Below are 11,783 nucleotides of genomic sequence, written 5' to 3' on the forward strand. Positions count from 1 at the left end.
GTTTTTTGTATTTATTTATTTTTTTTTTTTTTGAGATGGAGTCTTGTTCTGTTGCCCAGGCTGGAGTGCAGTGGTTGGATCTCAGCTCACTGCAAGCTCCGCCTCCCGGGTTCACGCCATTCTCCTGCCTCAGCCTCCCGAGTAGCTGGGACTACAGGCGCCCGCCACCTCACCCGGCTAGTTTTTTGTATTTTTTCGTAGAGATGGGGTTTCACCGTGTTCGCCAGGATGGTCTCGATCTCCTGACCTCGTGATCCGCCCGTCTCGGCCTCCCAAAGTGCTGGGATTACAGGCTTGAGCCACCGCGCCCGGCCAGTTTTTTGTATTTTTTAGTAGAGATGGGGTTTCACTGTGTTAGCCAGGATGGTCTCGATCTCCTGACCTCGTGATCCGCCCATCTCGGCCTCCCAAAGTGCTGGGATTACAGGCTTGAGCCACCGCGCCCAGCCATTTTTTTTGTATTTTTAGTAGAAACAGGGTTTCACCGTGTTAGCCAGGATGGTCTCAATCTCCTAATCTTGTGATCCACCCACCTCGGCCTCCCAAAGTGCTGGGATTACAGGCATGAGACACCATGCCCGGGTTTTTTAATATTTTTAGTAGAGACGGGGTTTTGCCATGTTGGCCAGGCTGGTCTCAAACTCCTGACCTTGTGATCCACCCGCCTTGGCCTCCCAAAGTGCTGGGATTACAGGCATGAGACACCATGCCCGGGTTTTTTTTTTTTTTTTTTTTTTGAGACGGAGTCTCGCTCTGTTGCCCAGGCTGGACTGCAGTGGCGCGATCGGCTCACTGCAAGCTCCGCCTCCCGGGTTCACGCCATTCTCCTGCCTCAGCCTCCCGAGTAGCTGGGACTACAGGCGCCGCCACCTCGCCCGGCTAATGATTTTTGTATTTTTAGTAGAGACGAGGTTTCACCGTGTTAGCCAGGATGGTCTCGATCTCCTGACCTCGTGATCCACCCGTCTCGGCCTCCCAAAGTGCTGGGATTACAGGCTTGAGCCACCGCGCCCAGCCCCGGGTTTTTTTATATTTTTAGTAGAGACGGGGTTTTGCCATGTTGGCCAGGCTGGTCTCAAACTCCTGACCTCGTGATCCACCCGCCTTGGCCTCCCAAAGTGCTGGGATTACAGGCGTGAGCCACCGTGCTCAGCTTTTTTTGTATTTTTAGTAGAGACTGGGTTTTGCCATGTTGGCCAGACTGGTCTCAAACTCACCCACCTCAGCCTCCCAAAGGGCTGGGATTACAAGTGTGAGCCCACGCCTGGCCCCATTGGCATCTTGAGGCTCAGCCCCTTGTGAGGTGGGACGGGTGATGCTTGACCCCACATGGAGCCTGCCCCAGGATCTACTTGATGGAAATTGAAGAGGTCAGAAGACACTGTGGTTCATCCAGGTTCAGAGAGGTACCAGCCGCAGTAGCCTATGGGTGGAGGTGCCCAAGTGTCCCTCACCAGACGGACAAATCCACACGACTCAGCCACAAAAAGGAATGAGGCTCTGACCCAGGCCACAGCATGGATGGGCCTTGAGGACATCACACTCAGTGAGGGATGCCAGACACAGAAGGAGAAATCCTGTGTCACTCCACGCATAAAAGTGCCCTAGAGGCCGGGCACGGTGGCCCACTCTGTAATCCCAGCACTTTGGGAGGCTGAGTTGGGAGGGTGGCTTGAACCCAGGAGTTTGAGATCAGCCTAGGCAACATGGCGAGAGCCTGTCTCTACAGAACATACAAAAATTAGCCGAGCGTGGTGGCGGGCACCTGTAATCCTAGCACTTTGGAAGGCTGAGGCAGGAGGATCGCTTGAACCCAGGAGGCAGAGGTTGCAGTGAGCCAAGATCATGCCGCTGCACTCCAGCCTGGGCAACAGAGCGAGACTCCGTCTCAAAAAACATTAAATTAAATAAAAAAAAAAAAAAAAAAAAAAACTTGGCCGGGCGCGGTGGCTCACGCCTGTAATCCCAGCACTTTGGGAGGCCGAGGCGGGCGGATCACAAGGTCAGGAGATCGAGACCACGGTGAAACCCCGTCTCTACTAAAAATACAAAAAATTAGCTGGGCGCGGTTGTGGGTGCCTGTAGTCCCAGCTACTCGGGAGGCTGAGGCAGGAGAATGGCGTGAACCCGGGAGGCGGAGCTTGCAGTGAGCCGAGATCGCGCCACTGCACTCCAGCCTGGGCGACAGAGCGAGACTCTGTCTCAAAAAAAAAAAAAAAAAAACAAAACAAAAAAAAAACAACTTGAGATAGGAAACTTTATTTATATATTTTATTTATATATGTTCTAACACCGCTTAAAAAAATTTGGGGCTGGACGTGGTGGCTCACGCCTGTAATCCCAGCACTTTGTGGGGCCAAGGTGGGTGGATCACCTGAGGTCGGGAGTTCGAGACCAGCCTGGCCAACATGGTGAAACCCGTCTCTACTAAAAATACAAAAGTTAACTGGGCGTGGTGGTGGGTGCCTGTAATCTAAGCTACTCAGGAGGCTGAGGCAGGAGAATCGCTTGAACGCTGGAGACGGAGGTTGCAGTGAGCCGAGATTGTTCTACTGCACTCCAGCCTGGGCGACAGAGCAAGACTTTGTCTCAATAAATAAATAAATAAATAAATAAATCTTTCAGAAAAGGATGAAGTTCTGACCCAGACCACAGCATGGACGCACCTTGAGGACGTCACTCTCAGTGAGAGACGCCAGACATAAAAGGACACACAGTGTGTGATCCTGTTTCGATGAAATGTCCACGACAGGCAGATCCACAGAGATGGGGCGGGGGTGGGGGGATGTATAGGGGTAAGAAACTCTGATGCTTTTTCATTCAGGTGTACGTGGGGGGGCCTTTATTATTCACAAGCTCATCCTCCACTTACTTCAGTGTGCTGTCCTTGCCGGACACTGCTATTCTGCTGTGTTCCAGAACAAAATGTATTGGGCGTAGCCTTGCTACCCAAGTAAAGGGGATTGAGAAACAATGGTGGCCTCTTCCTTGAGCGGAATGCTGGGTGGTCATCAAAGGTGATGGGGGAGGAGACATTTAAATGATACAGGAAGATGCCCATGTGATAACAGGAGAGACACAGACCACATGAGGGTCAGAGGTCATGTGAACCCATTTTGGTAAAACGCCTGTCTGTTGTTGTTTTAAGAGACAGGGTCAGCCAGACTCAGTGGCTCACGCCTGGAATCCCAGCACTTCAGGAGGCCGAGGCAGGTGGATCACCTGAGGTCAGGAGTTCGAGACCAGCCTGACCAACATGGTGAAATCCTGTCTCTACAAAAAATACAAAAGTAGGCCGGGCGCGGTGGCTCAAGCCTGTAATCCCAGCACTTTGGGAGGCCGAGATGGGCGGATCACGAGGTCAGGAGATCGAGACCATCCTGGCGAACACAGTGAAACCCCGTCTCTACTAAGAAATACAAAAAATAGCCGGGCGAGATGGCGGGCGCCTGTAGTCCCAGCTACTCGGGAGGCTGAGGCCGGAGAATGGCGTGAACCCGGGAGGCGGAGCCTGCAGTGAGCTGAGATCCGGCCACTGCACTCCAGCCTGGGCTACAGAGCGAGACTCCGTCTCAAAAAAAAAAAAAAAAAAAAATACAAAAGTAGCCAGGCATGGTGGCACGCGCCTGTAATCCCAGCTACTCAGGAGGCTGAGGCAGGAGAATCGCTTGAACCCGGGAGGCAGAGGTTGCAGTGAGCTGAGATCATGCCACTGCACTCCAGCCTGGCGACAGAGAAAGACTCTGTCTCAAAAAAAAAAAAAAAGTTAAGCAGATATCCCAGAAAATGGAACACAAGCAGCTGCAAAGATGGGAAATGAAAGAGAATAAAACGTTAGAGGATGAATTACGATGAAGCAGGGTTGTCACCTGATCAAGAGACAGTTCAAAAATAGAGGAAGAGATGATCAAATAATGAAAAAAAATCTAGGGTTGAAAGATGAGTTTCCAGTTTAAAGGTGGGCAGGTGCAGTGGCTCATGCCTGTAATCTCAGCATTTTGGGAGGCTGAGGCAGGAGGATCACTTGAGGCTGGGGATTCAAGGCTATAGTGAGCATGATCTCACCATGGCACTCCATCCTGGGTGACAGAGTAAGACTCTCTCTTAAAATAAATAAATAATTTAAAAAAATAAATAGGCCCACCGGGCATGGTGGTACATTCCTGTAATCCCAGCACTTTGGGAGGCTGAGGTAGGTGGATCACTTGAGGTCAGGAGTTCGAGACCAGCCTGACCAACATGATGAAACCCCATCTCTACAAAAAATACAAAAAAAATAGCTGGGTGTGGTGGCTGGCACCTACAATCCCAGCTACTGGGGAGGCTGAGGCAGGAGAGTCGCTTGAGCCCAGTAAGCAGAGGTGTGAGCTGAGATCACACCACTGCACTCCAGCCTGGGCAACACAGTGAGACTCTGTCTCAAAAATAAATAAATAAATAAATAGGCTGGACAAAATGGCTCATGCCTCTAATCCCAGCACTTTGGGAGGCCAAGGTGGGAGGATCACTTGAACCCAAGAGATTGAGAGTAGCTTGGACAATATAGCAAGACCCCATTGCTACAAAAAATTTAAAATTAGCCAGGCATGATGGCTTACATCTGTGGACCCAGTTATTCAGGATGCTGAGGTAAGAGGATCATTTGAACCCAGGAGGTCAAGGCTGCAGTGAGGTGTGATTGTGACACTGCACTCCAGCCTGGACGATAGAGCGAGACCCCAGCTCTAAAAAAATGGGGGTGAGACATCAAGTCCTCAGCTCAATGAATGAAAAAGGCACTGAAGGCTCATTGTGAAATTTCAGAGCACCAAGAATAAAGAGAAAATCCTAAAAAGCGTCCAGTGGAAAGCCAGATGTCATACAAAGGATCAAGAATCCAAGCAGCTTTGGGTTTGCAAAAACTAGCAGACAATAGAGCAAGGCTTTCAAAGTTCCAAGGAAAAGATTTTTCTATTTGTTTGTTTGTTTTTGAGATGGAGTCTTGCTCTGTTGCTCAGGCTGGAGTGCAGTGGCGCAATCTCAGCTGACCGCAAGCTCTGCCTCCCGGGTTCACGCCATTCTCCTGCCTCAGCCTCCTGAGTAGCTGGGACTACAGGCGCCCACCACCGCGCCCGGCTAATTTTTTTGGTATTTTTAGTAGAGACAGGGTTTCACCGTGGTCTCGATCTCCTGACCTTGTGATCCACCTGCATCAGCCTCCCAAAGTGCTGGGATTACAGGTGTGAACCACCATGCCTGGCCTCAAGGAAAAGTTACATTCAGCTAGAATTGCTAAACATCAAAACATCAAGCATGAAGGTGCAATAAAGACATAATCAGGGCCGGGCTCGGTGGCTCATGCCTGTAATCCCAGCATTTTGGGAGTCCGAGGCAGGCAGATTACCTGAGGTTAGGAGTTTGAGACCAGCCTGACCAACAGGGAGAAACCCCATCTCTACTAAAAATACAACATTATCTGGGTGTGGTGGTGCATGCCTGTAATCCCAGCTACTCGGGAGGCTAAGACAAGAGAATTGCTTGAACCCGGGAGGTGGAGGTTGCAGTAAGCTGAGATTGTGCCACTGCACTCCAGCCTGGGCAACAAGAGTGAAACTCAGTCTCAAAAAAAAAAACAAAAAAAGATATAATCAGACGTTTGAGGACTCCAAAACTTGACTTCCCGTATACCCTTTCTCAGAAAGCTACTGGAGGATGTGTTCCATTCAAACGAGGAGGTAAATCAAAAAAGGATGGTGTGGGATTCAGGAAATGTGATCTAACCTAGCTGAAAGAGAAAAGGGGTCCTCCAAATGAGGATGAGGAGGACCCTGGAAGACAGCTAGACAAAAGGACCCAGGGTATGGAGGGGAGCCCCACCCAGATCAGAGACGACCTAATATGTATGGAAAGTCCCTTTGAGTTGGTTTTAAATTTTGTTAGGGAGCATGGGAATAATTTTTGTTTGGAAGTTATCAACTCCTGGAAAATCAAAGAGTTGTACAGGAAAAGAAATGCAGTCCTAGTACTCTACATGGCTCATCTGTGGACCATGTTCACCAAAAGCATAACGTTAATTACTAAATGCTAATTTAGGCAAAAGACTGTATTTGTAATTATACTGAGAGACTGACAGAGAGGGAGGGTATGGCTATGAATCTGAAAAGATGGCAAAGGAAAACCTGAAGGGTGAACAGTGTACCAGGGAACCTTTTATGTATGAAAGGAGAGGCAAGAACCTATGTTTATACTTTATCTGCATAAAGAAACATGGAAGGAAATGCAAAAAAACTGAATTGACCTCTCACCTCTTTGGTACTCGGCCACCCCATGAGGATTACGGGAGAGGACCCAGTCCTCCATTCTTTCAAAGGGAAAGCTGAGTCAAAACTCAACCGGGGCCTTGAAATTCCAAGGGAGGCCCTCACGCTCACCTGTTGTAATGTTTAATTCATTCACTCACTCACTTATTCATTTACTTAGCAATTTACTCACAAATTCATCCTACATTTACAGTAGGGACAGAAATACAGATGTTCCTCAGAAAGTTCACAAGATCTTTGTGTCAAGAGCTTTACGTGTATCTGGTCACTCAATTCTTTTTTTTTTTTTTTTTTTTGAGACGGAGTCTCGCTGTGTCGCCCAGGCTGGAGTGCAGTGGCCGGATCTCAGCTCACTGCAAGCTCCGCCTCCCGGGTTTTTACGCCATTCTCCTGCCTCAGCCTCCCGAGTAGCCGGGACTACAGGCGCCTGCCACCTCGCCCGGCTAGTTTTTCGTATTTTTTAGTAGAGACGGGGTTTCACCGTGTTAGCCAGGATGGTCTCGAACTCCTGACCTCGTGATCCGCCCGTCTCGGCCTCCCAAAGTGCTGGGATTACAGGCTTGAGCCACCGCGCCCGGCCGCATTTTATTTTATTCTGTAGATGAGGTCCTATTCTCTCACCCAGGCTGGAGTGCAGTGGTGCGATCACAGCTCACTGCAGCCTCCACTCCTGGGCTCAAATGATCCTCCTGTCTCAGCCTCCCAAGTAGATGGGATTACAGGTGCCCACCACCACACCCGGCCACTTTAAAAGGTTTTTTTTTTAGAAATGGGAGGTCTCACTATGTTGTCCAGGCTGGTCTCAAACTCCTGGCCTTAAGCGATCCTCCCACCTTGACCTCCTAAAGTGCTGAGATTACAGGCGTGTGCCACCGTGCCTGGCGTTCCTTGGTTTTAATTCGCTTAAACTCAAAGAGCCGCACACAGAGAGTGGCCACCCTACTGGCCTGCCCAAGGAGGTCCTGATCTCTGTTGGGGGTCCCTCATCCCCCACAATCCCAAGAGCTTCCCCTTGTCCCCAGGACGTGAGCGCGGAGCAGAGCCTGGAGCAGCCGGAGCTGTACTTGGCAGGGCAGAAGGACGAGCTCTTCAACTACTGGGTCTTCGTCCAAGCCGTCGCCCACGGCGTGGCCACCTCTCTGGTCAACTTCTTCATGACGCTGTGGATCAGCCGCGACACAGCGGGACCTGCCAGCTTCAGCGACCACCAGTCCTTTGCAGTCGTGGTGGCCTTGTCCGGCCTGCTGTCCATCACCATGGAGGTGGGCAAGGTCCTCACCTCCCCGGGGCCTTGGACACGGCCTATGAAGGCCTCCTCCCCCGGGGACCACTGCTTTGGGGGCCTTGTTGGGTGCCCTCCCTGGACCCTAGGGGCGGGTGTCCTGGTGCAAGCTCCGCCGGGCCCCGGATTTACCCCATGCTGCCTGTCCAGGTCATTCTTATCATCAAGTACTGGACTGTCCTGTGCGTGGTGACCATCGTTCTCAGCCTGGGTTTCTACGCCATCATGACCACCATCACCCAGAGCTTGTGGCTCTTCAGAGTATCCCCCAAGACCTTCCCGTTTCTGTGTGAGCCCCCGTGGGGAAGTGTGATGGGCGGTCGTGGTGCTGGGGGTCCCTGATGGAAGAGGTGACAGGTTGCTCATGACAGTCGTCCGGCAAAGTGTCCCGGGGAACGGGGAACGGGCTCCTTTATAAACCAGGCACGGCCGGGCGCGGTGGCTCAAGCCTGTAATCCCAGCACTTTGGGAGGCCGAGACGGGCGGATCACGAGGTCAGGAGATCGAGACCATCCTGGCTAACACGGTGAAACCCTGTCTCTACTAAACACATACAAAAAACTAGCCGGGCGAGGTGGCGGGCGCCTGTAGTCCCAGCTACTCGGGAGGCTGAGGCAGGAGAATGGCGGGAACCCGGGAGGCGGAGCTTGCAGTGAGCTGAGACCCGGCCACAGCACTCCAGCCTGGGTGACAGAGCAAGACTCCGTCTCAAAAAAAAAAAAAAATAAAAAAAAAAAAAAATAAATAAACCAGGCACAAAGGCACCAGGGCGCTCCGTGGCCTGGGGGCGTCTTCGGGGCTGGGGGCAGGGAAGGCGGCACAGGCTCCCAGCAGACTCTGCTGTGACCCCGCCCTGCCCCCAGACGCTGACCGCAGTGTGCTGTCCTCCCCCTCCATCCTGCTGGTGGTCCTGCTGAGCGTGTCCATAAACACCTTCCCTGTCCTGGCCCTCCGGGTCATCTTCCCAGCCCTCAAGAAGCTGCTCGCCAAGGTGAGGTGGGCCTGGGCCTGGGGTCCTCACCCGGTACATTCCAGGACCCTGGTGGGGGAGCCACGCAGGGTGTAGGGACTGCAAGGTGTCCCAGCCCCTCTCGGCCCTCCAAGACACTAGGCTGGGGGGAAGGGTGGGTGCAGAGCCCTGACACGTGCCCAGTGCCCCCGGGACCCGATTTCCCAAGAAGGGAGACCTCACTTCCCAGACAAAGCAGCAGAGAGCACCCAAAGGCCACCCTGGGTTCCAATGCTGATGACATTGGACTCTTAAGGTTTTATTTATTTTTTTATTTTTATTTTTTGAGAGGTGTCTTGTGCTGTCACCCAGACTGGAGTGCAGTGGCACAATCTCAGCTCGCTGCAACCTCCATCTCCTGGGTTCAAGCAATTCTCCTTCCTTAACCTCCCAAGCAGCTGGGATTACAGGCGCACACCACCACGTCCAGTTAATTTTTGTATTTTTAGTAGAGACGGTGTTTCATTATGTTGGCCAGGCTAGTCTCAAACTCCTGACCTCAAGTGATTCGCCCGCCTCAGCCTCCCAAACTGCTGGGGTTATAGGAGTGAGCCACCGCGCCCGGCCTTAATGTTTCTATTTAATTAATTGATTTATTTACAGATAGCGTCTCACTCTGTTGCCTAGGTGGGAGTGCAGTGGTGTGATCACGGCTCACTGAAGCCTCAACCTCCCAGGCTCAAGTGATCCTCCCACCTCAGCCTCCCAAGTAGCTGAGGCCACAGGCATGCACCACCATGCCCAGCTAATTTTTTAGCTTTTTTCTAGAGATGGAGTATCATCATGGTGCCCAGGCTGGTTCGAATTCCCGGGCTCACGCAATCCTCCTGCCTCGGCCTCAACATGTTGAGATTTCAGGCATGAGCCACACCGCGCCCGGCCGACACCATCAGATTCTACCCTGAATGATCCAGGGCTTGGGGACTGAGATGACGGAAACAGCCTTGAAGTGGTTTAGGCAGAAGGAGGAACCTGGAAACAAGAGTCCGTTGACAGACGGGCGGGCAACACAGCGTCCGTGCAGTGAAACACGCCTGAGCCGTGAGAAGGAGTGAGGCTCTGACAAAGGCCACAGCGTGGATGCACCTTGAGGATGTGTGCTCAAGGCTGGGCGCAGAGGTTCACACCTGTAATCCCAGCACTTTGAGAGGCCGAAGCAGGTGGCTCGCTTGAGCCTGTGAAGCTGAGGCTGCAGTGAGCTATGATTTTGCCACTGCATTCCTATCTGAGCAACAGAGCAAGACCGCACCTCAGAGAAAAAAAAAAAAAAAAAAAAAAAGGGAGGGAGACTTACTAGCCCACGTAACCAAAACATATATGGAAAAGCAGGTTGCAGCTGAGATGGGCCCCAGAATTGACTGGAATGGTGTACCTGCCCTGCCACCTCTGTTCTCCCTGCCCAGCTCCTGCCACCTTTACTGCACAGGCTGGACACATGGCTGTTCCAGGCTCAGCTCTCCTGGATTTGCCACTAAAGGGCAGCCAAGGCACCTGGTGGCTGGTCTAGAGTTAAGTCTCAGGGAAGGACTCTGATTGGCTGAGCCAGGGTTAGTTTCCAGGGCAAGGCCAATTAATGGGTCTTGAAAAGCAAAGGACTAGAGTCCTCCTTAGAACTCGACACTGGGAGTTGAGGAGTCTAATTGGCTCAACTGGGTAGAGAAGAACCTAGCCAATCCATAGTGGCCAAGGGCTTTGAATCCTGCCTCTCCTCCTCGGGGGACAGGTCACCAGAGAGCCGTCAGCCAAGCGTAGAAGTCTGATTCCCCTGCTCTCCCCTTTGCTTTTCAGGAGGAGAAGGTGGAGGAGGGCCCAAGCGAGGAGATTTTCGCCGTGGAGCCCTTGCCTCATTTATACCGCGAGTCTCGCGCCCGGCGTTCCAGCTATGCCTTCTCCCACCGTGAGGGCTACGCAGACCTCATCACTCAGGGCACAATTCTGCGGAGGGGACCAGGGGTCAGCAGTGACATAGCATCTGAATCCATAGACCCATCTGATGAAGAGGCATTTTCAAGCCCAAAGGAGTCGCACTGGCATCTCAGGAAGATGTCCTTCCTGGGGAAGAAGAAGCGCCAGTCACAGGGGCAGATGTCCTCCCTGGAAGCACAGCACTTCCCTACAACTAGCTCATCATTTTCTATGGATAGACAATCCGCTCTTTATTCAGAAAACCAACTTGCCCTCCCCAGATATGTGCTTACCGGCACCAACAGGCTATCTGGGTCTTTCCAGGAGCAATTGCCAAGGGTACAGGAGAGGCCACTGTCACCCAAGCAGAGGCCATCTTCTCCTGAGAAGTTGCTGTTGACCAAGGAGAGGTCATATTCTCATCAGGAGAAACCGCCGTTGCACAGAGAAAGCCAGCTGTCATCTTCTGAGAGCCAGCCACAGCCTCTGGGGAGCCAGTCATTGCTTTCAGGCCAGCTGACATTGGAGAGCCAGCCAGACTCCTCAGAGGAGAAGTCAGCATTTTTGAAGCCCTCCACACCGTTATGGAAGAGCTGGCAAAAGGAGCCCCTCACCCCCAAGGAGGGGACGGTGCCACTTCCAGACAAGACCCACGAATCTCAGGTGGAGACTCTGCCACCAAGTCTGGCGGAATCGTCCACGTCCACGAGCGAGCAGCCTATGGAGGTGGAGCCCTGGCCTGTGGAGAAGCAGTCATCATCATCCATGGAGTGGCTGCTGGTGCCTGCGGAGGAGCAGCCATCCTTGCCCCCAGAGGAGCAGTCATTGCCCTCTGCGGAGGGGACCAGGGGTCAGCAGTGACAGCATCTGAATCCCTAGACCCATCTGATGAAGAGACGTCTTCGAGCCCAAAGGAGTCACACTGGCATCTCAGGAAGATGTCCTTCCTGGGGAGGACGAAGCGCCAGCCAGTTCTGCTGCAAGTCAACCAGCATGCAGGGGGCCTCCCTCTAAAGACAGGGGCTCCACATGCTTTTCTTTTTCTAACAAACCAGGGACCATCTGACCCCAGCGCTAATTGAGGCTCACTCTTTCCCTACAGTTTTTTTGTGATGGAGTATTCCTTCCTGGTTTTTAAAATCAAAGCACTGACCTCTAGTGCTCTAGCTGGGTATTTGCAGGGAAAACTTTTCTTCTTCATACTGGGGTAAGATAATGTGGGTAAAGCTTCATTGCTCTCAAAAGTTGTTTATTAAAAGCTGTGGCTCCCCCACTGCCTGACAGCGGG

The 11,783-nt window shown here is 52.2% G+C and overlaps 1 protein-coding gene across 1 annotated transcript; it reads left to right on the forward strand.

The window, feature by feature from the left end:
- Positions 1–7,321: 7,321 nt before the first annotated feature.
- On the forward strand, positions 7,322–11,573 carry LOC112617457 (phospholipid-transporting ATPase IK-like; the record flags this gene model as incomplete). The annotated part of the gene is made up of 4 exons (XM_025374230.1): positions 7,322–7,561; positions 7,732–7,870; positions 8,445–8,572; positions 10,379–11,573. Coding segments are annotated over 4 exons (1,485 nt in total), but the record flags the coding sequence as incomplete, so codon positions are not given.
- Positions 11,574–11,783: the final 210 nt, after the last annotated feature.

Source organism: Theropithecus gelada, unplaced genomic scaffold, assembly GCF_003255815.1.
Source record: "Theropithecus gelada isolate Dixy unplaced genomic scaffold, Tgel_1.0 HiC_scaffold_180, whole genome shotgun sequence".
NCBI classification, from domain to species: Eukaryota; Metazoa; Chordata; class Mammalia; order Primates; family Cercopithecidae; genus Theropithecus; species Theropithecus gelada.